The following is a 27,879-nucleotide window of genomic DNA, read 5'->3' on the forward strand; positions in this document are numbered from 1 at the left end:
CATCTCCGTCTTCTAGCGCTATATGCGGCATATATTTGATTGGATGATACCAATAATGAGCGTATTGGGCTTGCGCACATAAATAATATAAGAACAGGTTGGGAACTGCAAATCCGCCCGAAGCATATGGCAGCGTTAGTGTGTGTATGCCTATTCGCGCTTGTTTGCCTGCCCATATTAATGTTGTCAGAAGCGCCTTTAATTTGTCAAATATTGGGGTAGGTGGGGTATTGGAATATTCGTGAATAGATATAATAATTTAGGGAGGACCACCATTTTTATCAGGGATATTCGATCAGGCAGCGTGAGAGGGAGCGTGATCCATCTGCTTATTTGAGTATCGATTCTATCAACAGCAGTGCCATAATTCGTTCTTAGTAGAATTTGTGGGTCACGATGGATCCAAATACCCAGCTATTTAATGGGGTCTGTCTGCCACACCAAGGGGAATTCCAGTCGGTGAGGACGAGTGATCGCTGTTAGTGCCAATATTGCGGATTTATCCCAGTTTATTTGCAGGCCAGAGTGTCTACCAAATTTAATGTATTCTCAGAGCACAGGGTTTAGATTCGTTCTTGGATCACGGATATAAAGCACCATGTCGTCTGCATACATGGAAATGCTAATGGGGCGGAGACGGAATCTCAACGCAGTGTGCGCGTAGCATCTTCTTATTTTACAGGCCAAGGGCTCCATCACAGTGGAGAACAATAAAGGCGATAATGGTCATCCTTGCCTTGTGCCTCTCTGGATGTTAAGTACTTCCAAGACATGACCATTCACCTTTATTCTTGCAGTCGGTTTGGTATATAGTAATTTGATCCAGTTTAGTAGCGTAGGCGGTAGCCCCATCCTTTGTAAAACTGTAAAAAGATATGTCCACTCAATGGTATCAAAGGCCTTGGCTGCGTCCAGTAGGAACGCCGCCGCATCCATCTCTGGATTCAGCTGGTGTAGTAACGCAAATATGGTGTGCAAATTGTGTGAGGTCGAGCGATTGGGAATGAAACCAGACTGGTCCGGGAGGACCATGACCTGCAACAAGGGCTGCAATCTTGTGGCAATAATCCTGGCTAGAATCTTAGTGTCAGTATTAATCAGAGATAGTGGTCTGTAGGACTCCCACGATCTTGTTGATTGTCTGGTTTTAATATAGTCACTATCAGCGCCTCTCGTAGTGTCGGAGGGAGTGTCTGATTATTATAGGCTTCATCGTACATTGCCACAAGCTGGGGAATGAGTAATTCCGCATATGTTTTATAAAATTCCCCGGTGAAGCCATCCGGTCCCGGGGTTTTGCCATTAGGAAGGGACTTGATGGCAGCCTGTATCTCCTCTAACGCAATGGGTTGTGCAAGTAGTTCACGTTGTCCATCCGTGAGCCATACTAGTGCTGCGTCCTCTAGGTAGTCCTTAATTTCTTGTATAGTGGCAGTATCCCGTGCGGCATACAGCTCACTATATGTTTCTACAAAGGCGTTCAATATGCCTTTACTACTATAATGCAGTGTGCCAGTCATATCCTGCATTTGTAACACCACAAGTTGTTTGTGTTCAATATGTATTTTTTGCGCCAGATGTAGACCTGGTCTGCCCCCTCACCTATTCTGCGGGCAGTGTGCCTACGGGAAACATATTTCATTTCATCTTCCGCAAGTTTTTGATATTTCGTTATTTCTTCTCTTATTTCCCCCAGTAACACCGTATTGAGGGTATTCTCATACTCCGTTTCTAGCCGCTTTATATGAGCTTCGCTCTTGCTTAACTGTGTGCGTATATCTCGCAGAATACCGACTGTTGTACTGAGACAGACACCTCTGAGAGTTGCCTTGAAGGCTTCCCATATAGTGCTAGCACTGTCCACTGAGTTTGCATTTAATGTGAAGAAGTCTTCTATGGCGTTATGTATGGTTTCTTTATATAGAGGGTCCAGAAGGGACGTCACATTGAATCTCCATATTAATGGAGGTGGGACATATGTCGGTATTTTGAGCGTGAGGACTACAGGTTTGTGGTCTGATAATGTTTTTGGTAAGTGTTGTATGTTTTGCGTCCACTTGCAGGCTGACTTGGTGATCAGCCAGTAGTCAATACGGGCCCAGCTGTTGTGTTTAGTTGAGGAGTGAGTGCTCTCTAGCAATAGTGGATTGCGTAGGCGCCAGACATCTTGCATGTGAAATTCCGACATCCCATTCAATATAGTAGTGACAGCCCGCTGATGTTGCCCGGTAATGTGGTGTGATCTATCATAGGTGTCATTCAGGGCAACATTTAAGTCTCCACCCCATATCAGTTCCATGGCTGGGAGAGTTCTGATGATGTTCCATAAATTAGCAATAAAAAACAGGATTTTTTCCCCAGTGTGTCAGCCTTCTGTTTAACCAGGTGCATTTCCTGGAGAAGAGCGATGCCTATGTGGTGCCTGTCAAGATAGGCAAACACATGTCTAATTTTACATGAGTTGTTCAGGCCGTGCACGTTCCACGTGATTAAGTTAATTGGTGTAGTATTATCAGACATGTATAGTAATGTGGTGCGTTCGGGCCTAAGTTGACAATGTTGCCACAAATAGTTGTTTTTTTCCTACACATTTCCAATATTTTTTATTACAACAGTTAGTGTCTTTGGGAAAATCCAGAGCAATGTACACAAACAACCCCTTATTGAATTCAGTATTTTGTCTACTTTTCAGAAATGTACATTTACTCCGGTTCTATCACCTTTTTGGCTTTCGAAACTTTAAAAGTGTATATTGTGAATAGCAATGGTCCGGCTCTCTTGTGGGTGAATGTTTGTATTAGCATGTACCCCCCTTAAGCTTCTCTTTACCCCTCTCTAAACCATTTAGGGCCTCATTATGATGTCGGTGGGACCAACACCATTGTGCTGTCGGTCCCAGTGACACCCATGTCCATGGTCTGCCTGCTGCATTATGATGTGGCGGGTGGAGGCATCGGGTGCAGGGGCCGTCCACTGGTGTTCCGAGGGGCTGCATCGGAAATGCACATAGTCCCTTAATGACGGCGGAGACAGCTTTGGCTCCGCCATCAGGATTATGATTTCATTTTCCGACAGTCTTTCCATGTTGTCCTTTCTGACATGGAACGGCTGTCGGAAAATGTCTTTGGGGTCTCCTAGCAGGGCCCGTTTCCCCTCTGGACCTCCGCTATGGTGCCTGTGCCCCCCTAAACATCCCTGCACCGTGTGGTGCCTGCCACATGGTGCAGGGATGTTTTCAAACATCCATTTTACTACGGCAGCTTGTACTGCGGACCTTTTCCACTTGCTGCATAAGCTGCCATGGTACAATGGATGTTTCCGACCACCCTATGGGCGGTCGCTTCCTAATACTAAGGTCGGAACCGCTGACCTATGGTCGGGCAGCTCCAGACCGCAACGGTGTCGGGCGTACGTGAGTCCGTCTGACATCGTAATGAACCTCATAGCAAGTATTGCCCATTTTCGAACCACTTCCCATTACCCTTCCATTTTTACACTTAAATTGTAGGCTTACATGTGCAGAGGTCTCTTTCACTTTAGCTGATTTTTTAACATAGACAAGATTGGAGAAGCAGAGGTCGCTGCATGTAGGTGTGTGAATAGCATTTTGGAGTACGAGTAGTAGTTCTGTAATACTACTGTATGCACTACAAAATGCAGTTTGTGGATAGACCCTTGAACCTTTTATTTTTTCTAGTTCTCAGTTTTGTGGAAAAGTTGTTCAAACTCTCTCCCTAATATTACCTCTGAGAAGCAAGTGAATTTTTCTACCTCAAACGTATGCCAGAGGATCACATACAGAGATGGAAGATATCCTCATAAGGTACACTTATTCACAAATCCAAAGGATTTCTGAAAATCTGGCACGGAGCCGGATGATGTGGAACCGTGTTGGGCAATCCTCTATTACGGTATAACATAACATGTACTTTTGTATAGCGCACGTATCACCCGAAAGTCTCAAGGCGCTGAATAACAGATGTATATTGTTTAACCAACCACTGATGCTGATTGATAAACTATATTGAAAATCCTGCAGTTTCCCTTTCCATTTACTCTGAGCATCCAGAGACAACTGAGAATCCAGGAGACAGGTCTGTTTTTTATTATATTGATAAAAGATAAATTTACAGGTAATGAATGTCAGTGACTCATTGACATAATCAGAGGTTATCCTGACAATCTGGAATAGATTTGGCCTTCCTGGCCTGTGTTGGACACCCCTGATCTACAGCATAGCCTGGGAGTATAATTCAGTGTTTAGCCCTCTTACAAACGGTATCACGCCTTAACTTTGACAGATCCATTATATGAAACAGTTCCAAGGACGGAAACCCATTTTTTCAACTAAAATGTTTCTTAAGAACTCTTTCTAACAGAAGTGCATATAAAGCTAGTTTCTAATGGATTTGTTCTCTGCCTGTAAGTGCAGCGTAATCTTGTCATATTTCTTAAGTGAATTATGGAATACTGAGGCGGGGAATGGCCTGAAAAATCGGATTAAAGCCGTAATTCGTTTGACATACTGCAACAGTACGACTTTTCACAACCTCTGCAGTCACATTTCAGTAGTGTAGCATCAACAGCAACCGCAGGCATGTATAGCCCATCGTATCATTCCAGTTTGGGTATATCGCACAAATTGCCGACTGACGTGCCTGCAGGCAGCGAGAGGAATCAATTGCAAGACGCACTCTGACCCGACCACAGCCTCCACCAATCGGGCTTCAGAGGAAAGACAGTTTGTTTCATAAAGTGGGGGATATTTCACAACAGTCCAAGTGCGATGTACAGACTTCATTTTGAAAGGGACAGAAAGGCGATATTGCACGTTTAGCAATAGAGATGGCTTCCTTGAAAGAGCACAATTGATTGGGGGGTGGGGGTCATTTTCTGAGTATTATATATGTATTCTGAACAAATCAAAAGCAGTTGGCGGTCGGATAGCAATAATGTACCTTTGCTAGCTTCTTGATCAGAAAGCTGTATGGGACGGTGCTACAGCTCGTGATGTCTGTGACGACAGTCATTTATGTATCGGGACATGGAACCCATTGGTGCCTGCCAGGGCACAAGTCCTAAAAAAAGAAGTGAGGGACTAACCTAGTTAATCAGTATGCAAGTGGCATCGCGGCACATGACATCACAGGAAGTGGCATCACACGAAGTGACATTATATCTTAAAGCCCTCACATATATGTTTAGCAGGTCTGTCATGAGTACATTTGGGCACATTTCGAGTATACTTGCAAACCCTCCTGATTTAGGCAGGAGATGCCTACTTTCGTGAGCTTCACATAAACCAATGTTGCGTTTTGTCAGCTTAAAGCTTCCTCTACCCATAGTGCTTTAAAAGAAAAAATAGTGATACTTAAATTATTACAACGCCTCCTCAGGGGTAGTAAGCTCTATATAAATGCTATTTATTTTGTGCAAATACTGGGAAAGATCAACTCATCTTATGTTCTTACAGTGCATGCATATCTCCTAAACAGAGCCTAAACAAAGTGAAAGGCTGCCTCTTAAGTATGTGTGAAGTGCTAACAAGGTGTGAGCCTTTGTTTCTAGGTATGAGGCTCCTTAGTGCTGCCAGCCAAGGGACTCTAACAAAAGGAGGCCTGATGACCCCTCAGATCCGGCCTTTGTAATGGGCCCAGCAGGAGTCAGAAATAAGAGAGCCCCGTCCCCGCCTGCACGTTGTTGTGGATCGAAAGCAGATAACATGCAGGCGCTGCTGAAAGTGTCCCGGTGTTTGGAAATTACACCGGGACAAATTCAGCATCTTTTTCAGTGGGGCCCAACTTTTTGAAAGGGTGGACGGCGACCACCCTGTGAAAAAAGTGGGTGGACACCGTCCACCCGCGTGTACCCCCGACTCATGCCCTGGTGTCTGCCATCAGAACAAGCAGATAAACCAGTGCTCAATGTGCAAAAATGTATAAATCAAACGTTTTTAGGTCTCGCCTGACCCAGCGCATGCGCTGGTCTGGCGAGACATTTAGTAGGTGGGTTTCGAAAGTGCTACCCACATTTTTGTGCTGGCTACAAGCGTCAGTGCACGATGGCGTGCACGCGCACAGCTGCTCCCCGCATTCCCCCCTCCCTTCTCGCCCAGCCATCTGCCTTTCCTGCGCGTGCGTCATCGCGATCACTTTCGCTTTTGTGATCACGATCGCGATGAGGGCACTGACACCCAATCAATGGAGGAAAACAAACCCTGTTACACTGCCCAAGCGATTCACACTCTCTCTCGGATACGTCTTGTGTTATTTGTATCTGGGCTGCTGGGACACCAGAAAGGCTTCCTTTCACATGCAAATGAGCTACATGGGAAACACTAATTCCGGCGCTTGCTTTCATCCTGACCCAGTTCACACTGAAGTCACGTGACCCGGCTGATCAATAGCCACCCGCCTTTCAGCGGGATTCCCAAAATGCTGCGGGGCTGATTGCATTAGGGTAACCTAAGTCGAAGTGTAGCTGTCTCTTCGATAATGCACCGAGGGTCCAGAAAATTAGCAGGTGAAGAATACCCGTAATTCATTTGTCACAGAGCAATTTACCCCCATTTTTGTTTCCCCTAAGTGCAACGGAGTACTTTAAGATGAATAACAGACCGTTGTTTGTTATCTGATCTGGGGAGTCAGATGGGATTGAATTTTTTTTATTACAGCAGATGAAACCTTTTAAAATTTCACCGGTATTGTCATTTCACATCTAACTAACCCTGCATGCTTGAAGAACCCTGCAAAACTGAAGAATGCAATTTATTTCGAAGTACTAATATGAAGCAAGCGCGCCACCTAGTGTCGACCAACTTCAAGTTTATTATGATCGTAAGAATTCCATCGGTCTTTTTACTGCCTATACTGTTCTGCGTTATTTATTAGGTGTGGCCTCGAGGCCGTTTTAGCTGTGTCGTCATTCTACTGTAATAAAAAAAATCATGCATACAAAAATAAATCTTTACTCTGGGCCAGTCCTCTACCATTTGGTGTGTTCGACTGTCATTCACATTTTGCTTTTGACCGTAGAGGCACGGGCAATTAATGTATAAACCCATTCCAGCATCTCCTGTAACATGAGCGATGGCAATTTCGTAATCACCTTTACATCTGGCTCAAAACAAGAACACGTTATTCCTAGGGTTGGTGAGACAACAGTGTACTTTGCCATTGCTTTTCGCGCTGCATTCTTTCATAGGGTTGTACGACGGTACAACGCAGGGAAATACATTGCATGCCTTTATAATGTCAACTCCTATGGACATGCTTCCGTGTAGAATAAAAGTTCATCAAATGTAGGTAAGTAGAGGGAGGCAAGTAATGTCTCTTAACGTCTTTTCTTTGTCTTTATTCAAGAAAACAACACAAAGTCCAGCCAACACCTGTTTTGTCGTTAGGGAATTAACCCTCGACTTCTTCAGGGCTGTAACATTTTATATAAGGAATACAACACCTAACTGCCTGTTATAATTCCAACCCGGCTGGTCATTAATCATTCCAGTATCACAAATCCAAATAATTCTGTGCCGTAAATCTAGAGGAGTAACAACTTTAAAGTAATAACATCCGACGTGTATTCTTTAACAACCACACACACAACCACATACACAACCATGCACACACACAACCACACACACATACACAACCACACACACACTCAACCACACACACACTCAACCACACACACACAACATATACACACACTCACACAAACAACACATACACACACAACCACACACACACAACCACACACACACAACCACACAAACCACCCACACACACACAACCACACACACACATAAACACACACAACCACACACACACACACAACCACACACACACAAAACCACACACACACACAAAACCACACACACACAACCACACACACAACCACACACACACACTCAACTCTCACACACACAACACATACACACACAACCACACACACAACCACACACACAACCACACACACAACCACAAGCGCACACACACAACCAACCACACAACCACACACACAACCACACACACACAACCACACACACAAACACAACCACACATACACACACAACCACACCCAACAACCACACACACACAACCACACACACAAAGGGAGGAGACAACTGCAGCAGGACGTTCGGCTTGATCAGGACAGCAGAACCACCAGAAAAGGAACCCCTCGGTACAACCTGGGCAGCAAGAAGTTGTCACTGGAGACATTGTGATCCTATGAACAATAGTTTCATCAATGATCTAATCCAAACCGTAAACTGTGACAAATAACATCCCTATATATTGCAGTACCACAAAAACAGCAACAAGCATTGGCATAGCCAATAGGTCTCGCCTTTGGGACCTTATAAGTGTTTTGCCATGCAACAGTTGTTGTTGCACCAAGGATATTGTGCTGCATAACTAAATACTTATAAGGTCCCAAAAGCGAGACCTATTGAGGCTGACAAATAGAAAGCTTGCCTACTCTTGAGGCCACTTCGTGCGTCTTTCTTCCACTACTGTACACTTCCTGTCTATCTCAAATCTTGCAGATTATCTTTCATCCCTGCTTTCTCCCTTTGTCCCCGTTTTCCTTTATTTCTCCACCTTCTTTCTCCCTTTTCTTCAATTTTGTTTCATGGTTTGGGTCAAAATCTGATAATGAAAAATAAGTTTTGGTGCCCAAGTTAGTGCCGGGGCCACTACCTGAAACCACCAGTAGCAAATTGAGCAGAAGCTAAACTGCTGCAGGCAGGGAGCAACAAGAATGACATAGTTGAAGTGTAATGTCTTTCCACTTGTCAGCAAACAGGCAAGAGCGCAGAATGGAGAATTCCCTCTGGTTGGCCATCAGTAAGGGTGATTTCAGGAGCGAGCAAGGTACCATAATTTAGGCCAGATGAATGAATGTACTGGTTATGGTCTGTCTTGACAGCGTGATGTCGCCATACAAAAAGGAGAGCATCACAAGACAGGTGTTTTGGCTCCACCACATATTGGAAGCCAGGAGTACATGTTTTGAAAAAGTTGTGTGCTTCCACAATAAACTGCTTGCCCTTCTCGCAGCTGTGATAACTATTTATCCAGCTGTCTAGGCTTGAACTTTCAGGGGCACACACATGACATTGGAATGCTATTAAAGTACCTTTGGTAACTAGATCATTTATATATTTTTTCCCTGGCAACAGCACAGATTGGTGGAGGAGGCCATTAATCTTCATAGATTTCTAAGTCTGGCTTGGCAGTGCATCTGTCACTTGACCTTTTAACCTACAACAATATTATTCTACAGTTCTTTGTTTCTACTCAGATACAGATCTATTCCCATGGTATTTACTTGAAATACTACACATTACCATAGAAAGCCAAACCTATTGACATTGCCAATGCTAGTTGCAAAAATTGATTACAATTTCCACATCAGTTTGTTTTGACCAGTAAATTAATTTACAAAATGGCCTATGTACCGATAGGTCGGTTTTGTAAAATAATGATTTTGAAGGAGTCTAGAACGACCTGCCTAGTAAATATTTTTTAGGCAGATCACACATTGCAACTCCCACCTATTGGCTACCTTCATAAGGATGGTGGCCTGCAAGGAACAGCAGGCAACCATCCTTGTGAATGTATTTAAAAATGTAATGTGTTCTTTCTTTCCTTTTTTGTTGTTGTTTGTTTTGTTTAAAGCAGTCACATTTTCCTAAAGGAATGAGAGCTGCTTTAAAAAAAGAAACGTTTTTCCATTTTGAAAAGCTTCAGTGAGAGTTGGCAGTGGTCCCCTGGAGAAAAAAAACTTACATTTGGTGAGCTGGTGAGCAGTTTAGTCTCAGATCCATAGGGGCTAATTTGGAGCCCTGAGCAAAAACAGGTGCAGTAATGGTGTATCCACAATTTGCAATGCCGCTAGAGTGTGACACTTCGAGATTGCACTACTACTGCACTGGTCTGTATTTCAAACCTCAGAACCAATGATAACAAGCTAATTGTACATGGTCCCCCTACCCCCGTTCTGATGTGCACAATCTGAAAATGTGCTCTTTTTGCCCAAATGATTTATGCCAGGTTCGACTTGGCGAAAAGCGTTTGGGCAAAACACCCTTGGGCTGCTCAATTAATCTTAAAATTTGAATCCAATGTTGGGGGCAAACTCCTCTTCGGCCCAAAACAGCAAGTGTCCTCCCATAGGAATAAGGGCAAAGAGGCCACTGACTACCACCGATTACCAGTGGTTTGCAGTAACAGTTTGTCTTTTTCCAAAGATTTTTGTGGGACTTTATACACATTACATATATCGAGCAAATCTGAGACATCATCACTAGCAGTACCGACATAGGTACAACTTTCAAATAGCAGTGTAAAGCATAAACTCTGCTGTCACGTATTGCGCACCCCAACATAAAAATTTCTTTGCATAAATTAAAATTATGTAACGCAATAAACAACATAAAAAGAAATAAAAAATACAGAAGAACCCCGAAGCAATATATAGACTTTAAAAATATATCCATCCCTCCATCCAGAGGTTCATCCAAACATCTATCAATCTAATATTAATGATAGTTTCAATATTCTATTATTAGTCTCTAAGCAAGTAAAATAAATCCTGACCCAGTCAGGTCACTCAGAGCTATCAGAAGTACATAATGGAGAGCTTTGGATCACAGTCTCTAGATTCATGTAGAACCTTAGGTATACTTCGTGGGCCCAGACCAACTCTACTTTTGGTTATAAATATGTCCGGAATGGAGCCCATATTTTTTCAAATTTCTGAACTCTATCTCATAACACTGCAGTGAGTTTTTCCATTGCATATATTGACCGTATTTTGGACCACTTTATTTTTATAGGGGATAGGTGGGGATGTAAACCACCAAAATTGTGCTGTTGTTAATCTGGCTGCTATAAGCAACAGAATGATGAGCTTTCCGCTCAGTGAGGCTTATGGTTACTCTGTCTCATCACCTATATCTCCCATCGCTAAAGTTAGGGGATCCATACATATTTCCAACAACCTCCTTGGTTTCAGTCTTAAAGCTTCTTGTGTGTTTTTAGGTCAAAGCCTACCAGACAGCACAGCTGTCTGCTTTGCTGAAGACATCTTGGGGACATTCAGAAACCTTCCCTGCAAATGCATTCCGCCCTCTGCTTACCATTGGCTTTGTGGTTTGTAACTCACATTTTCTGGCTTTCTATTTGCTGGCCTATTTATTTTAGGCTGTCCAGGTTCAGTTCGTCCCTCCCGAGGAGCTAAATCTTTTCACACTACCTATCCTTGTATTACTCCACGAGTGCTCGTTTCTGTAAACATGCCTATAAATCTTGTTCCTATCTTGTCACATTTGCTGTTCATTCAAAGACAGATGTCGAATGTCAGGCTCAGCCCTCCGAGGGAGCTTGGTGTTTACTTTTCTTTCTCCGACTTCAAAGTAAGAGGATTTATGTGGCAATCTTGCTGGATACTGGGTGAAAAAGAAAGGTTTTTTTTCTAGCACCCTGCAACATTTAAATGAACTGTGCAAGTATTTTAAAATATATCAGAATGAGCAAAGAACAAATTAATCACTTTTTTGTTAATTCTGAAGTGTGTTGGAAACAGATATTTTAATATGATCAAAACAAATCAATTCACTAGGTGATGCCAATTCCACACTTTAGCGTTTGTTCACTGTATATTTTTATTAGTAAAACTGTATGCCTATGCAAATATAATGGTCATTTCAATTGAACATGTCTGGTCTATAATGGCAGTATGCTACCATGCCATGCGTACTCCACCCCACCCTATGTCACTCCACTCTGCACCACTCCATGCCACTGCACTCTACTCTGCACCACTCCACTTTATACCACACCACTCCACTCTAAGCCACTGCACTCTATGCCACTTCACTCTACGCCTCTCTATTCTACTCTGCACCACTCTACTCTCTGCAAATGCACTCTACACCACTCTACTCTACACCACTCCAGCTTAAGACACTCCACTCTGCAGCACGCCACTCCCCTCTTCGCTTCTCTGCAACACTGCGCTCTATGTCAATACTCTCTAGGCCACTGCACTCTACTTTGTATCACTGCACTATATGCCCCTGCACTCTATGCCAATAAACGGTATGCCTCTCTGATCAACTCTGAAACAATCTACTTTATGCCACTGCACTCCGCTCTGCCACTGTGGTCTACCTCCTGCTTATTACGCCATTGCACTCTACACCACTCTACTGTGCAACACTGCACTCCTTGCCATTGAACTCTATGCTGCTCTACTGTGCACAACAGCACTCTTTGCTACTGCATTGCAGGCCGCCGAATTATATGCCTTTGCACTCTATGCCACTGCACTCTACGCCATTATACTCTGCAACACTCTATGCCTATGCAATCTACATCTGTCCACTCCACACCACTGCGCTCCACTCAATGCTATTGCACTTTTCTCTGCACTACTGTACTCAATGCCACTGCACTCTGACACTCTTAGCTGCAACACTGCACTCTACGCCACTGAACTCTACCACACTCTATTCTGCACCACTGTATGCCACTTTGCTCTGCATCACTCCACTCTATGCTACTGCACTCTGCAGCTCTCCACTCTGACACTGCCCTCTGCCACATCATTCTACAGCACTATACTCTGCACCATTCTAATCTGCACCGCTCTATGCTACTGTACTCAATGCCACTCTACTCTGCATTACTGCACTCTACACCACAATAGTCTATGCCACTCCACTCTGCACCACTGCACTCTACTCCACTGCACTCTACTCCACTGCACTCTACTCCACTGCACTACACTCCACTGCACTACTATGTAACACTCTAATCTATGCAACTGTATTCCACGACATTGCTTTGAACGCTGCTGAATTCTATGCCGCTGCACTTTGTGCCACTATACTCCGCAACACTCTACGCCCATTCACTCTACACCAGTCCACTCTACTCTACGCACTGCACTGTACCGACTTCACTGTATGCCTCTCCAATACACGGCACTGTGCCATTCCACTTCTAGACACTCCACACATCTCTCCCCTACGCCACTAACTTTTAGCCATGCTGAACGGCAGTCATGCTGGTTTACAACATGGCTAAACACATTGTCAAAGCCAAAAGCTCTTGCATAAGCAAGACCTGTTAGCTTTGCCAATGCTGGTTGTATCTTGCATTATGTCAAACAGAAGATGCTTTGTTTCTCATCTTATGGTCTTTGATAGCTGAAAGCTTACAATTTACTGCATTAAAAAAATTACACAGCTGCTGCCTGCAAACGTATTTTACAGTTGATTGATTATCTTGTGGTGGGCTCAGCTGTCACTGCTTTTCTTTATTTGGCACAGCAGTGTTATCAAAATAGATTCCCCAAAAGGCATCAAATTAAACCAGCATTGACAAAGCTAATTGGTCTGCATTAGTGGTCTACAGTTTGGCTCCGTCAAGGCTTGCTTTGCTTTTGTCGTGCCTTATGTAAAACTGTATGGTAGGGGAAGCTATGTGGCCGTTGCCAGTGTAAAGAAAAAAAAGGTTAAGAGCAAACATATTTTTGGTGTCTGAAAAAGTGCGCTTTGCCATAGTAGTACCTGGTACTGAAAGGAGCTGCTTTGTGTTGATTTTCACAAAATCCTCAGCACACGTCTGTAGTGTAATATTAAATACCAATGCAAGTATACACAAATTATAAAAACAGTTTCAGAAATCTTCTCTTTCTATTATTCTTTTCTTTCCGATCAGCCAACACGTGTTTCGCCGCACAAACTGGGAAATCGTCCCGTGACTTTCTCAAGACTTCAATGTCGTAGTCGAGGACCGGACAGACTGATCTAGCTGTGGTTGTACTACGGCGCGGAGCGGAGTGCTTTAACTGAAAATTACGGATATGCTCACTTCTAAGCAAGGATACTAGACTCACTCGCAGTCTAAAGCATGTGGGATGGAATTATCACCACATGGAAAGTTGCTACCAATGCCATTGAAGCCTTGAGAAAGTCATGGGATGATTTCCCAGTTTGTGCGACGAAACACGTGTTGGCCTATCAGAAAGAAAAGAATAAAAGAAAGAGAAGATTTCTGAAACTGTATTTATAATTTGTGTATACTTGCATTGGTATTTAATATTACACTACAGAGGTGTGCTGAGGATTTTGTGAATTTCTTTGTTGGTTTTGGCCACAACTTTTGGGGAAGGTTGGTGGTTCTCCTCACCTTACAGCACCGTAACTCAATACTATCCTGAACTGATATATGTGCGATTATTAAGGCGCCGTATAACCTATAACTATACCACTGTCTATTAAATTTGCTTTGTGTGGATGTGTTTTTTATGAAAGAGCAGAATGCTGTCACTCATAGTGAAGTTAGCCAATGGCGGAAGTAGGCTGATCCATTCACCCATGCTATATGCTGTAGTGGATGGAAGAAATATATGAATGACGCAACAACAGACCAATAGATAAATATGTCTGACTAAAAGCTCCTCTATGTGAAGTATATGATATACCTAATTTTAGTCAAATAAAATGGTTTTGGCTAACCCCAGGCCTAAAAGTTAGACTCTCGGAGCAGTTAACCAGTGTAAAATTCTTAACGAGTTTAACACAGTGTACCGATATGCAGGCTTTTTCATATATTGTCTGATGCACTAGACGTTTGCCTGACCATAATGCATAAATATATTTCCAGCATATATTTGTTCCTATGTGTGAGTTACAATGAGCAGGAAAGGCCCCCTCCTTCTCTATGCAATTCAAAAGCCTTATGCACATACATACTAAAAGTAAATCACAGTATTCCGACGAGTAGTTTTTCCAGCACAACTGCTCTGTTAAATATTGCATTTAACACTTCCACAGATATCACTTATTCCCATTCAAATCTGAGGGTCGTCGTGCAGTGCGGGGAACTCTTTGTTGTGCGGGGGTCTCTCTCTCCTGGGTACTGAGTGGATGGTTGTGTTGTGTGTCTTGGGCCATAGTGATAACCGACTATACAGCTAATCTTGGAGGCCAGTTGGGAAAAAGAGGAGTAGCGATTGAGGAAAGGCGGGAAAGATTGGTGGTTATGTAGCGAGAGAGTGTCTCTATCTGTGTCGTATATGTTTGTGATTAGTAATGCAGACAGGCTCGGTAAAGGGTTTAAAGATTAAAGGTATTCTCTTAGAGGGAGCCTAGGGCCAGGGCAACCCTAGCTCCAGGCCTCCTGCCCTTTCTGCAGTGTTTGCAGCTAGTCACTTTGTGCTGTGCCTTACCTCTTCATAGGCAGCTCCTGTCAAATACTCAGAGTCCTGGAACCTATAAATCACCTGGCAGTCTAGCTGGGCTACCAGGGACACTGAATGGCATGTTAGAAAGTGGAATGAATCCACACTTTCACTTCATTGACTTTACTCCACCCTGACGTCTCTTGTGTAACCTCTCCATAAGGTCATTTTATTTAGTTCACGCTGTAACACGACCGCAGCATGAATAGGGGAGACATTGTGGGAGTGCAGCAAAGGAGGGGTTTAGGTCAAGAGAGCCCACAATAAACCGAGGTACAAGTAACGAAACGCCTTACTAAGGAGCTAATACTCCTCCCTCAGGGAGGAGCAAATCGTGGCAACAGCACGGCAATGCCTGAAGCCTGGCGCCAGAACCACGGCGCTGCGGGCTGCCTCGCCTCTGCAATGAACACACAAGGGGCATTCGCCATTACATTGACCGCAAACTGGAGATTAAAAGAAGGACACAACCTCCGGAATAAGGCCCTCATTCCAAAACTGCGGTTTTTAGGGAGCAATAATATTTTAACACGCTACTGTACCCAAGTTTTTTTCACGGAGTTGCGGTTTGCTGCACTTGTTAAGCTCGGAATGGGGGAAAACACACTTGTTTTGAGTCCCCTCCTCAATTCCGCACGAGTTCCTATTGTAAATCTTCTAAAGTATTACCTTGCAAAATATGCGAGGGGGAGAGTCACAACGTGCAATATGTTGGAAAACTCAGCGTACCAGGATCAGGTGCAAACAAACCCATGCATATCTGCACTGGGGCTACGCCCTTAAAACACGAGCTGGACCCAACATGTTTCAGACAGAATGTAAAGTTTTGGACTGCCCTTTTATGGATGGACAATGTAAAGGCTAAATGATTTGCATTTGGCTGGTTCTGAATGTGTGCCCAGAATAATGTGTGCGTTGATGCCCCTGTGTCATAAAGAAATGTTATAAAGTATCGATCCTGATGTTTCCTCCGATTTAGTGTTCATTTTAGAAACAGTTATGTCATGCCAGGGACCTTTATTTGAACTACAAGATTGGATTAAGTTAAAGCCATTTGCTTTGCTAATGGTATTGTATAGCAAAGCAAATTGCTTTAACTTAATAATAGGTCTCGCCTTTGCGAAAGTTTGAGCTATTGGCATTGTAAATGACAGTGCCTTTTATTGATGTGTTTTGAAAACCTGCAAGCGGTGAGTAAACACGCACTTTGTACTTATAGTTGTTGCTTACGAGAAGCAAGGCTGGCAGTAACTGCGCCTCTTTTACTGCCAGCCTTGCTTCTCGTAAGCAAAAACTATAAGTGCAAAGTGTGTGTTTACGCACCGCTTACAGGTTTTTAAAACACATAAAGGAAAGGCACTGTCATTTACAATGCCAATAGCTCAAACTCTCACAAAGGCGAGACCTATTGCATTGCAAATGCTTGTTGCAAAATGCGATTAATTTTATGGCTGGGAAAGTTTGTTCACTTTTGTTCTGTGGAGCTGGTTTGACCAGTCAGTGTCTTGGCCGAGCAGAAAGTGTTTTGTGGGAGACATTTGACCTGTACTCTTCATGTGAGATGCAACAACATTTTATGAAGCAACATTTATTGAAATTAAATTTCACTGTTTTACACAGGCTTAGTCTGCATTTAAAGTAGCTGCTTCCTGTTTTTTACAGAGTGACGCATTTACATGCCGGGCCCATAAAATGGAAGAGTGAGATGGCCATATTGAGATCCCTAGCCAATGAGTACACGCCACGTAATTTCTCTAGTAGCTTTGGCCTCTGGGAGGGCAGCAGGGGAGTCCCCTCAGGAAACTGAGGGCCAGGTTCTGCATTCACCTACCAGTGAAGGTGGTCTGAGCTAGGTTACCAGTGATGGACCTTAACCTAATATCCTCAATGGCTGCTCTAGTTAATCCCCTATAATCTTATCCTGATGAGGACATATGCCTGTGTTTGCACGTGTCACATACACTTCCTGTTGTTTCACTCCAGCATTTCCGGATCTCAGACTGCTGGGATGTGAGAGACTAGGGATTGAGTGCTTCCAGTGTGGTGTGTCCTTAGCAGCGTATGACGAGGTCCTTGTAGGAGGCAGCGCAAAAGCACTTTAAAGAATGAGCGGGTGAATGAGTGTTTGATTGCAGTTGCTTAAATTAATGAGCTGGGAAATGTGCAATATTTCTTTAAAAAAAATATTTGTTGGAAATAAAGTATTTGACTTGACTTGAGTGTTTGAGTGAGTGAACGAGTGAGTGTAGTGTGCTTGTGGGTGGTTAACTGAGGGAGAGAGCTAGTTGACAGGAGTAACTGTAGGATGAAGCACAGAGGAGAATTCAAGCTTCAGACTCCCACCCCTGCCTACACTGTTGCAGATCCTAAGAGGGGTTTGCTGTCCTCTGTGTGCCTCTTTCAAACCTGCGAGATAAGTTGGTAACATTGGAAGTTCTAAAAAGTAGTCGAAAGCAATCACCTTGTGCCTGTTAGTATGAGCATCTGAGATGCAGTGGTCCAGTAAACCATGCACCCACAGCACCCATAAATTCCTTGCTTTTATTAAACTAATTACTGAAAGTGTTGTCTAAATACTAGAATCATAACATCACAGGAGACTGCGATGCCCAGACAACAGAGGCCAGTCGTAAATTACTGAATGCATAACACTGCAACACAGCATGCATAATTAACTTCTTTTTTTATTTTTTCACTGTAGTAAAAGAAGCAAGAAAGGAGATAAAAATGGAAAGGGACTGAGGCATTTCTCCATGAAAGTGTGTGAAAAGGTTCAGCGAAAAGGAACAACCTCTTATAATGAAGTAGCCGATGAACTGGTGAACGAATTCACAAGCGGCGAGAGCCACATAGCTGCAGATTCTGTAAGTACAAACGTTACTGGCGTTCGTTATTAACGCAGTGTTTGTTGTAGGTTGTTTGTTGAATAGGGCTTGTTGATTGGTGTTCACCGTTAAATCAAATGTTAGCTCTGTGGAGGTTTTTTGTAATTTTATTTTTGTACACATTTTGTTAGGCGAGCGAGAGCACTTCCTGTTAGTTTTCTAGATGTAGAAAGAAAATTGTGTAAATTATTCTGACATCCAAAAAAGTGAAATTCAGGCCCATGGTGTGATGGAAGTGCCAGTCAACCACGAAGGTGGTGCAGTTTTCTCCAATTCTGACTGAACAGCAGCTAGCTCGCTACAAGCGGATGCAGGGTAACCCTAAGGAACAGTATATGAAAGAGGTGCTTGCTGTCTCTGCAAAGATGGCCATTTGATATTGGTGCTTCCTGCTCCATCTACCAGAATGTGAACATCCTGCCATGCCATTGCATTTCACAAATGACTTACTGTGTCACTGGCAATTAGAGCATGTCTTACTCAGTCGCTAGAAGTAAATATCTACTTTGCCGCTAGTGTCAGTCGTGGGATCAGCTCTGCTGCTAGTGGCATATGTGCAGATTGCTCTGCGGCGTGTGGCAGATGTTCATCGTACTGTTCTCTCTGGGCAGATGGGAAGCTTGCTTTTTCTCGACTGGAAAATGTGCTGCTTGCCCCTGACCCTGGCAGAAACCATACAACAAGCTTTGCATCCAGTGCCACATTCTGAGCATGCATTGCCTGGTGTTATAGGTGTGTTGCTTTCTCTGGCTCTGCTACACTTGGTATCATTTGTTGGACCCTTGGTGGTCAGCGCGCCGCTTGCTGTTATGCTGGCAGATGTTCAACATTATTTACCTCTGGTTGAAGAGGTGTTGTGTGCCATCTGCACCACTTACTGTGCCTCAGGTGGCAGATATAGGCTCCAACCTGTGAGAAAAAGCAGTCTTGATCTCGTGGGGACCTGATGCAGGAGAAGGTCCAAGCCTACTGGGTCGTGCTCTTTCCTGGCACCTACTGTTTCTGTTCTGGTGGGGGTTGCAGCTCTGAATGGCGCCTGGTCTGGTTGTCTGTATGGCTCGTGCAGGCCCTTCCCATGAGCGGAAGACAGAAGCCACCTGGCTGTCACTCAGGACTGCTGTTGCCATTCTGAGTACACACTGGCTTCTGAGGGGAGGGCTATGTGAGGCCAAGGCCAGTACCCCCTGTTTTCCGTTTCCGGTTAGTGCTTCGCCCAGGGTGAAGGTAGGCAAGAGCATGGGAAAGGTGCTCATAGATCCGTGCTCCTTTTTTGCTCTTGTTACTAACATAAGCCTGAATTCAGAAGATAGTTCTTTTCCGGATAGTTTGAGGATTGGGGGATCGTACCCCTCAAGTGCTTAGGCTCTAATCAGACGCCAGATATGGCCATAGATCCCAGCATTCAGCCCAGCCCCAGAGCAGGGGAGTCGAAACGGGGCCTGGAGGTCGACCCAGAAACTTCCTGGAGGCGGATCCATATTAATCCTGGCGGTGCTCCGATTTCTTTTGAGGGCGAGCTTGCAGGGACTTTTGGGGCCCTGAGCGAAAGGGAAGATGAAACTTCTCTAAATTGCATGCAATGCGACATCCATAGCCGGCTTTAGTGCTGGTGGTGCCCGGTGTGACAATGTTTGTTACCCCCCTCACGCTCACCCCCCCGGACCTCCTTCGCTACGAATTCTCTCACTACCACCCTTTAACAGTGCTCCTCAAGTCTCCGTAACCATTCTTTCTCACATGCATTTGTTTTATAGTGCTACTCATGCTAGTGTAAGGCGTCAGAGCACTTTACATCACACACACATTACACACAGACAATGAATCATACTTGTCTGAATCAGTGTATAGGAATGTTACATAAGACAAAGGGCTACAAGGTGTAGGAGTGACATGTCATCAATACTGGTAGGCTGTGAAGGTTGAGAGTGCTTTGAAGAATCACAAGCTCAGAATTTAAAACATAACACCATGGTTGGGGGTTGTCTTCACTCATAAGAATTAATTTGAACCCAAATGAACCCTTCTTTTACATTAGGATTACGAAAGACTGGGTAAGAAAACATAACGTTGTAACCTATACCTTGCAGTCTGCAAGCAGCTTTTTGATGACAGTTAAAAGGTCGCTATTCTATATTAGGATTTTAACTTATAAACTGCAAGTAACAAAAGGATCTCTGTGACAAAAAGCAGTAACCCATTGAACTATTTACATTATATGCCCTATTGTGGTCTGCATGATGCACGCTTTTTGCAGCAAGCATATTAACCACTGCACTGTGAGTCAAAATTTCCACTAGACAAAACTCTGATCTCTTTCCAGCAGACCCATTAATCACCAGAGTAATTTTTATTGTTGCCTGGAAATTGCTGAAGGCAAAGTAGTTCCAACTTTTTTACCACTAACTAATTGTTGTGAATAATTAGAAATGAAATCTTTTGAATTCTCAAAATACGAAACTGAGCTAAACATCACTGAAGCCTGTGGAAGGGGTTGAGGCCTTTACAGTGCTGTAATAATTCCTTTTGTCCTCTTCACACCACTCTCCTCAGCCACCTCTCCATGAGGCTTACACTTTTTTCCAACCTTATCTTTCTGAAATGTTCCATCTGCATATTTCAGACCTCCTCTCTTGCATCTGCTTCACTTTACCGTCCTCCACCACGCACACCCAACACAGCCATTCACATGTGAATACTGTATTTCCATTTAGCCTGTCAATATTTCAACAGGAGCTTTGTATTTTCTTCACACACTTTTGCACATAATTACAAGCGTAATTAGCACAGGCCACCGTTGCTGTCTGCCCTCCACAGAGGAGCCGAACAAGATTGGTTGAGCAGATATTCTAAACACGTTTGAGACTCACGGGCAGCCACCGTGAGAACCTCGCACCACCTTTAGACTCGACTCCAGTGCTCTCAATCATGGCCCATTTTACTCACTCGCCCACAGCCTGAACTTGCACAAACAAGGTGAGTCGATACTCAGTATGCAAATAATAGGTTGATATGTTGCATGGCAAAAATGCATAAAAAGAAACTCCAGGAAAAAACAAACACTCTTAGGGAAGTAAAGTAGGCAAGAAATGTGAAATGCAAATAGGAGCACCCTCACTAGTAGGACAGACGTATACTACCGTAAAGTTTTTAAAGTCATTGTTGAGATATCTGTAAGTGTTTTGCACTGTAAAGGATATCAGAATAGAGGACAATATAGACTCCTTTCTAAGCCCTGCCTTTTTTTAATTAATACTTTTACCTGCCCTGGACCGCGCCGCATAATGTAGTGCTGTGAGGCTTAGGAGCGGTGCTCCCTCCCCTGAGCCTCATAGCGCTGGATAATGGGTGCCAACTACCCGAAGAGCCCCCAATCCTCGACACTTTGCCTCATCGCAATGATATAGTGCTGATTTGCCCAGGGCCAAGTGTGCTCTCTCCTGGGCCTCATAGCGCTATTATGTAGACTCAAAGCCCAGGGTAGGGCAAAGCATTCAATAAAAGGCAGAGCTGAACCAAAGCATGGTGGGTAGTGTAAACACAGGGCTATGGCTTTGAGTAAGGCAGGATCTCTGGGTCTCAAGCCCCTCAGTAATTTGGATCGGTTCTGTATTGACTTCCTTTACAGGGTAAAGCACTGATCGATATGCCAACAATGACTGTACACAACATTAAGCTACTCCAAGAGCTGTGAGGCCTAGAGGAGGAGTGCTTCAGCCCGTGGGCATCGCAGCCATAATGTGGCACTGTGCATCCCAGGAGTGGGTGGCTCCCTGCACTGGGCCTCGCACCACTAGATAATGGCTGCACGGCCCAGGCAAGGGCGCCCAACCCTTGGACCTCGCAGCCATGATCCAGTGCTGAGGGGCCCAGGGAAGTGGGGCTCCATTCCCTGGGCTTTGACGCTGCAGGGTAGAGCTTTGATGATAGAGACTGGCGTGAGCTCTGCCATGCTGGCTGCTCCCTCCTCCACTGACCGACCTCTCCTCACCTAATTCACACGCATTTCCATATGTTTACAATTGCAATGTTACCACTGCTTTGTGTGCTCTGCAGAAGGACCTAGCATGATTGGATGAGCGGGTATTCCAAACATCTTTGTGACCACTGACAGCCCTTGTGAGAACTTCCCACAGCCTGTATGCTCCACTGCAATGCTCTCAAGCACGGTCCACCACAAATACCCGACCACGACCTGAGCTCACACAGGCACCTATGGGCAAGTCAGTTCTCAGTGGGCTCTATAGAAGTTTGATATGCTGTGTTGAAAAAAAAATACATTAAAACAAAATCCAGGAATAATATAATACTCTTAGAGATGCAAATTAAGCATGTGTGAAATATAAATAGGAGCAACCACGCTGGCATGACTGACATGGATTTATGTAATATTTTTTACAATCTTTGGTGGGATATCTACCAGTGTTTGTCCTGTAAAGAATATCAAAGTAAAGCACAATATAGATTTCTTTCAATGTCAGAGTTCAATTACTGCATGGCCTAAGACCAAGCGGAGTCCGCCCCACTGAAGGCCCCGGCGTTTATGCTGCTCGCCTCGCTTTGGTTCAGCGCTGCATTTTAATGAATGCTTTTACCTATCCTGGACCTTGCAGTTATAATGCAGCGCTATGAGGTCAAGGAGGAGGTTCTCCTTTCCCCCCCCCCCCCCCCCCCCACCTCCCCCCGGGACTCATAGTGATCGATCATGTCTGCAAGGAGGCCAAATGTAGGGGAGCCCTCTCTCCTGAGCTTGGCCCTCTTCATCCAGGCTGCCAGGCCCAGGGGAAGGGCCTTATTTCTGGGCACTGTAGCCATACATTACGACTGTGTGGCCCACAGAAAAACATTCAGTAGAGGGCAGGACTGTACAAAAGCAAAATAAACAGCATAAACCCTAGTTTGGGGCTTTTTAGTGCGGTAGGTCCCTCTGGATTTCAGGCCCCGTAATAATTAAAATCTGGCTTTGAAAGAACGCCCTATGGCTAGGTATTGATGTCCTTTACAGGTCAAAGCACTGATGCAAATATGGAATAGTTATAAGATTCCCTGCAGTGAAGCAGTCCTAGACCAAAGGGAGACCTGCCCCAAAACATATAGTGAAGCTAACCAGCATTTCCCAGACCGAGCTAATGGTTAAAATGCATGTGGCTATGGCCCAGAGGACTTCCTGGTAGTCAATCTTCAACAACTTTTTAGAACCCTCAAAGTTCTTAAGATGCTTTCTCCTAACCCCAATAAACCTTTTCCAGGCCCTCATAGCTGCCATGTTTCCCAGGTCCATACATGATTTGCTATTCCAGTCCAGGTTTTTTTTTTATTTCTAGGGCTTGTAGTCTTGTTTTATAATGAAATAAACACAATTACAAGTACCTGAATTCAAAATAAAAACCTAGACTGTAGCAGCACATCTTGCATGGATCGGGGAAATTGGCGGGCTGGCCCCTTAGTGACCATCAACCAACCTCCAATCCGACCGACACTATTTTTATTTATTTACATTTTATTGTGTGTTAGAAAAAATTACATCTTATAGCCTTTCCTTTCACATCAGCAAGATTGTCACATAGATCCATTTGCAAAGTTCCCACACTTTGTACTCCGAGAGAAAAGCAAACAATCTCCATGTTAAAAGAATAGGCAGCAATTTGTCAGAGTATATCGCCTGACATTTGATGTCTGTCTTTGAGCGAAATTTACAGACATCTTTATTGCTCATTAACATTCTGAACTCCAGCATTGTAAATTTGTGGGGTACTGCAGCTTTCTGTCCCCCTCCTTCCAGCCCTTATATCCTTCTTTGTCTCCTATATGTTCCTCTCTTATGCATGTACCTTATCTTCCTTCCTTTCTTTTGCCTTTTCCACATACTTCGTCCCCCTCCCTGCGGATTTCTTTACACTTTCTTCTCCTCTTAGTCTATGCCGCCTTATTCCTCCCCTCACATCTCCATATTCACTTCCTCATGTGTTGCTGTTATTCATTTCTCTCCATTTTCCCCTTTGCTCTCCTCTTTCAGTCTCCTTCCAACATCTTGCCTCTCGATCACCTTTCTCCTCTTAACCCATACTGTGTCACGTTTGAAGTCTTCCCATTTCCCCTCCACTGCTATATTTTATCTTCACACTTTCGCTCCGCACTCTCCCATCAGCTTACCTTCCTAAAGTTCTCACTTCCTTCAAGCCTCTCTCACATACAGTCTCTCTTTAGGGCTGTACATATTGTTATAGGCTAAAAGGACAGGGTAAAGTGCAGCGCAGACCCAGATGTCAACACACAACACATGTGACAAGATACAAGCAATAATTTAAAAGAATCTTTATTGCTCCTTCACCTTTGGAACAGCAGCAGGGTTATTTTGGAGGTGTTGTAGCACCCCACTCATCCCTGCTTCCAGTGCATATGGGAGTCCTCTGGACTGCCCATACAGCAAATGCCCTCACAAATTTAAAACTCTGCTGCTTATCATGGACTGTAGAAGCAAAGTCAGTATTGACTCACAGTCCGAGGACGCGAGTTGATTTTCAGTTTTATATTACGTGAGCTCAGCACTGAGGCATTGGAGAGATTTACATGAATATCAGTTACATTACAAAAGGATAGATTCATTTTTTTTTTTTCATGGGGAAATTAAGCGATTTGCCCAGAATCACAGGATGTTCAGCAGACCCCGGGACTCTAACCTAGTTCTTCAGTTCCATTAAGCTGCTCAGTGGGTGCAAAGCCGAGGGGAAAGTGTTTCATCCCGTGGACTCCACAGTCATACCATAGCGCTGCAAAGTCCTGGAGATGGGGAGCCCTACCCTGGTCTCACAGTACTGAATAATGACTGCACAGTCCAGGGCAGGGGTGCCCACACTTGGACCTTGCGGCCTCATCCAGTGCTCCAAGCCCCGGAGAGGTCCTCTCTTCCCCCCCCCCCCCCCCTGCGCTGGGGCTCACACCACTGGATAATGGATGCGGGGCCCAGAGAAGGGGGGACCAAACTTGGGCCTGGGGGCCTGATCCAGCGCTTTGAGGCCCAGGGAAGTGAAGCCCACCTTCCCTGGACTTAGAAGCTGTGTGGCACTTTTCTTATAAACATTGCGGAGCCCTGGCTTCTTCCTCCTCCACTGACCCACCTCTCCTTACCCACTAATGTTCAACTGATCCTGGAAACAAAAAAAACAGGGAAGACGCGGCTACATGGCACTTTATTTAACAGAGCACGAACCCGCCATTGACCTTGTCATGCAAACACAATTGCTGGCCTTGCTGCTTTCCCAAGTCCCCCAACAATTATTTCCATCCTCTCACATTCCCCCAACTCCAGGAATGCCACTACGCCTTTGGACTGGCTGAGGTTAAGACACCTCATTTACAAAATGCATAGTTGCTGTGATTAGATGGGTCAGGTCGCACAGGAGGAGCAGGTGGACTATAATGCACACTTTCAAATGGAATCAGGGCCCCATGTTTTCGAGCTGAGCATGGGGCCCTGGGCAGCTGCACACACAGCCCAAGCCTAGCGCAGGTCCTGCTAGCTTGAGTCCCTCAAAGCAAACACAAGGATATAATGGACGGAGCGCTGAAACTTTTCAGACACTCACCCCCAGTCACAGATCTGGGTTGAATACATCAATGTTCTTTAGCTCACTTCGCCACCCCAGTGGGAACAGTCCAGCCTGAACTACCAAGCCATGTCTTCCCTGGACCGAAAACAAGCATCCTGGGACCGGTTTCGGGGTAACACCCCTCTTCAGCCAGGCTAGCTTGAATCCAGTGGCAAGGGTCAAGACTGATTTGCATATAGCTGGGTCTGAACTGAGGTGGCAAAGTGAGCTAAAGAACGATAATGGATTCAACCCAGATCTGTGACTGGGGGTGAGTGTGTGGAAAGTTTCAGCGCTCTGTTCATCATCTACTTGTGTTTGCTTAGCTTGAGTCCCTCAGCACAAACAAGAACCAAGGTCCAAGTCTGGACACTCCGACCCCACTAGTGTTACATTTCAAGCATAGAAGTTGTGATGGCAATGCTTGCCACTTCCCGTTGTAGCCTTCTGGAGATGTATCTGCGTTTGGCCAGCACAGAGCTGGTGCAGCAAGAGACTGCATGACTGGTTCTTTGTCCTTGCTTCTGTGCAATAAAAATCAAAGAGAATAACTCAATTTTTTCACCAATGGATTATGGTTGTAGGCTATTCAGTTATGCATGGCAGGCCACGCTGCTGTACAACATGTCTAAAACAACATTGACAAAGCCAATAGATCTTGCATAGGTGAAACTTATTGGCTTTGTCAATGCTTATTTACATTTGTGTCAGGAAGGAGAGTCCATGTAATTTATGGCTTCTCCATTAATCCTCTGCCCTTGCATAGCAGTTTTGAAATCGGAGGCAGATGATTTTCGGGGCCATCTATATAATACATTTATAGATAGGTAAACAGTAAATTACGGGAATGTTTTTCACTCTGGGGTTTTGAGTGACATCATAGACAACCTGTGCTTCGCTCTTGTTCTTTTGATGGCACTCAGAACCCCTCAGTAGAAAACAGCCCCATAATCACTGTTGCCATCTATATTTCTATGTGGAATAACCCAAACCATCACCTTAAAGTGCCAAGATTCTATTAAAATAGAGGAAAATGTGTAGCCATTTAACCCATAGGAGCTGCCCACAGGAGGAGAACCCTTCTCACCTAATGTTACACTGACTTCCACCAAATCGCCTTACATTCGTTAGAGCACAGGCAACATTACAATTTAATGAAGAAGCGCGGCTCACAAGAACCTTCTGCACAATGCCCTCCATGTGCTTTTGACCCTCATAAAGCACAGAATAACAAGTAGGTCATTGGAAACAGGAGGGGGTCTGTTTGCCTTTGTACAGGATAGCTAGATGAAAGTCACAGCAGAAAACTCAGATGAGAAAAAACAATTATGTGCGATTCACACAGTCACCGGCTACAAGCATTGTTTACTTTGCATGGACCAGGACATGGGGGCGGTGGTGGTGGTGGGGGGATGGGGGGGTTGGGGGGGTGATCTGCCTCTGTGTTTGATGTGGGTAAATCTCTTGATGTTTCACATGACGCACAAAACACCACTTGTGTATTTACTAGTGTTAGATGATGGATTCTTCTCCACCAGCGGAGTTCGTGGAGTTTTACTCACTCCGCTCAGAGCGTGGATTTCCGCAAAACTCAGTGAAGCAGCACAGAGTTTTTCCACTTGCGCGGCTCACCAAAGTTAAGTTGGCAAGCGAGATAAAACATACGCTAGACCACCTCCCCCTGAAATTTCTCCATGCGGGTGGTTGCGGGGCGCTACTGCTTGCGTTGAGAAACCTGCTGCTCGTGTTGAAGAAGCTGCCGCTCGAGTAGAACACCTACTCAAGTGGCAGAAAGAAGCAGCGCCCTCTTGCGCTGAGCTTGGTGTCATTCGTGCTGATTTTACAGCACAGGACAAACTCCTGGCGCTAAAAATCAGTGGGAGCAGTGCGACTTACCGCACTCTGCTGCCCACAGAACTTTGTGGAGCGCGGCTTAGTTCTTTTTGGTACTTCGCAGAGTTCTGCAAAGCAGAACTCCGCAAACTACGCCCAGGACTGGTATTTACATGTATTACGTCTGTTCTCACTAGTAAATATCCGGATTCCGTTTTGGAGTAGGTTTCACTTAAGGGAAGTTTCAGCTCACCTGATAAAGTGACCACACCCTTTTTAGGCGAATTCCGAACCTACACGTAACATGCAACTGAAAA

The 27,879-nt window shown here is 44.6% G+C and overlaps 1 protein-coding gene across 1 annotated transcript in view; it reads left to right on the forward strand.

Moving 5' to 3' along the window:
• Window positions 1-27,879, forward strand: part of TFDP2 (transcription factor Dp-2) — a 421,645-nt gene that overhangs the window by 172,488 nt on the left and 221,278 nt on the right. The window contains exon 5 of the mRNA XM_085633640.1: window positions 17,960-18,122. Within this exon, the coding sequence (XP_085489766.1) occupies window positions 17,960-18,122 (163 nt within the window). The remainder of the gene's footprint in view (window positions 1-17,959; window positions 18,123-27,879) is intronic.

The sequence above is a fragment of the Triturus cristatus genome, chromosome 11 (assembly GCF_964204655.1).
Source record: "Triturus cristatus chromosome 11, aTriCri1.1, whole genome shotgun sequence".
Taxonomy (NCBI): Eukaryota; Metazoa; Chordata; class Amphibia; order Caudata; family Salamandridae; genus Triturus; species Triturus cristatus.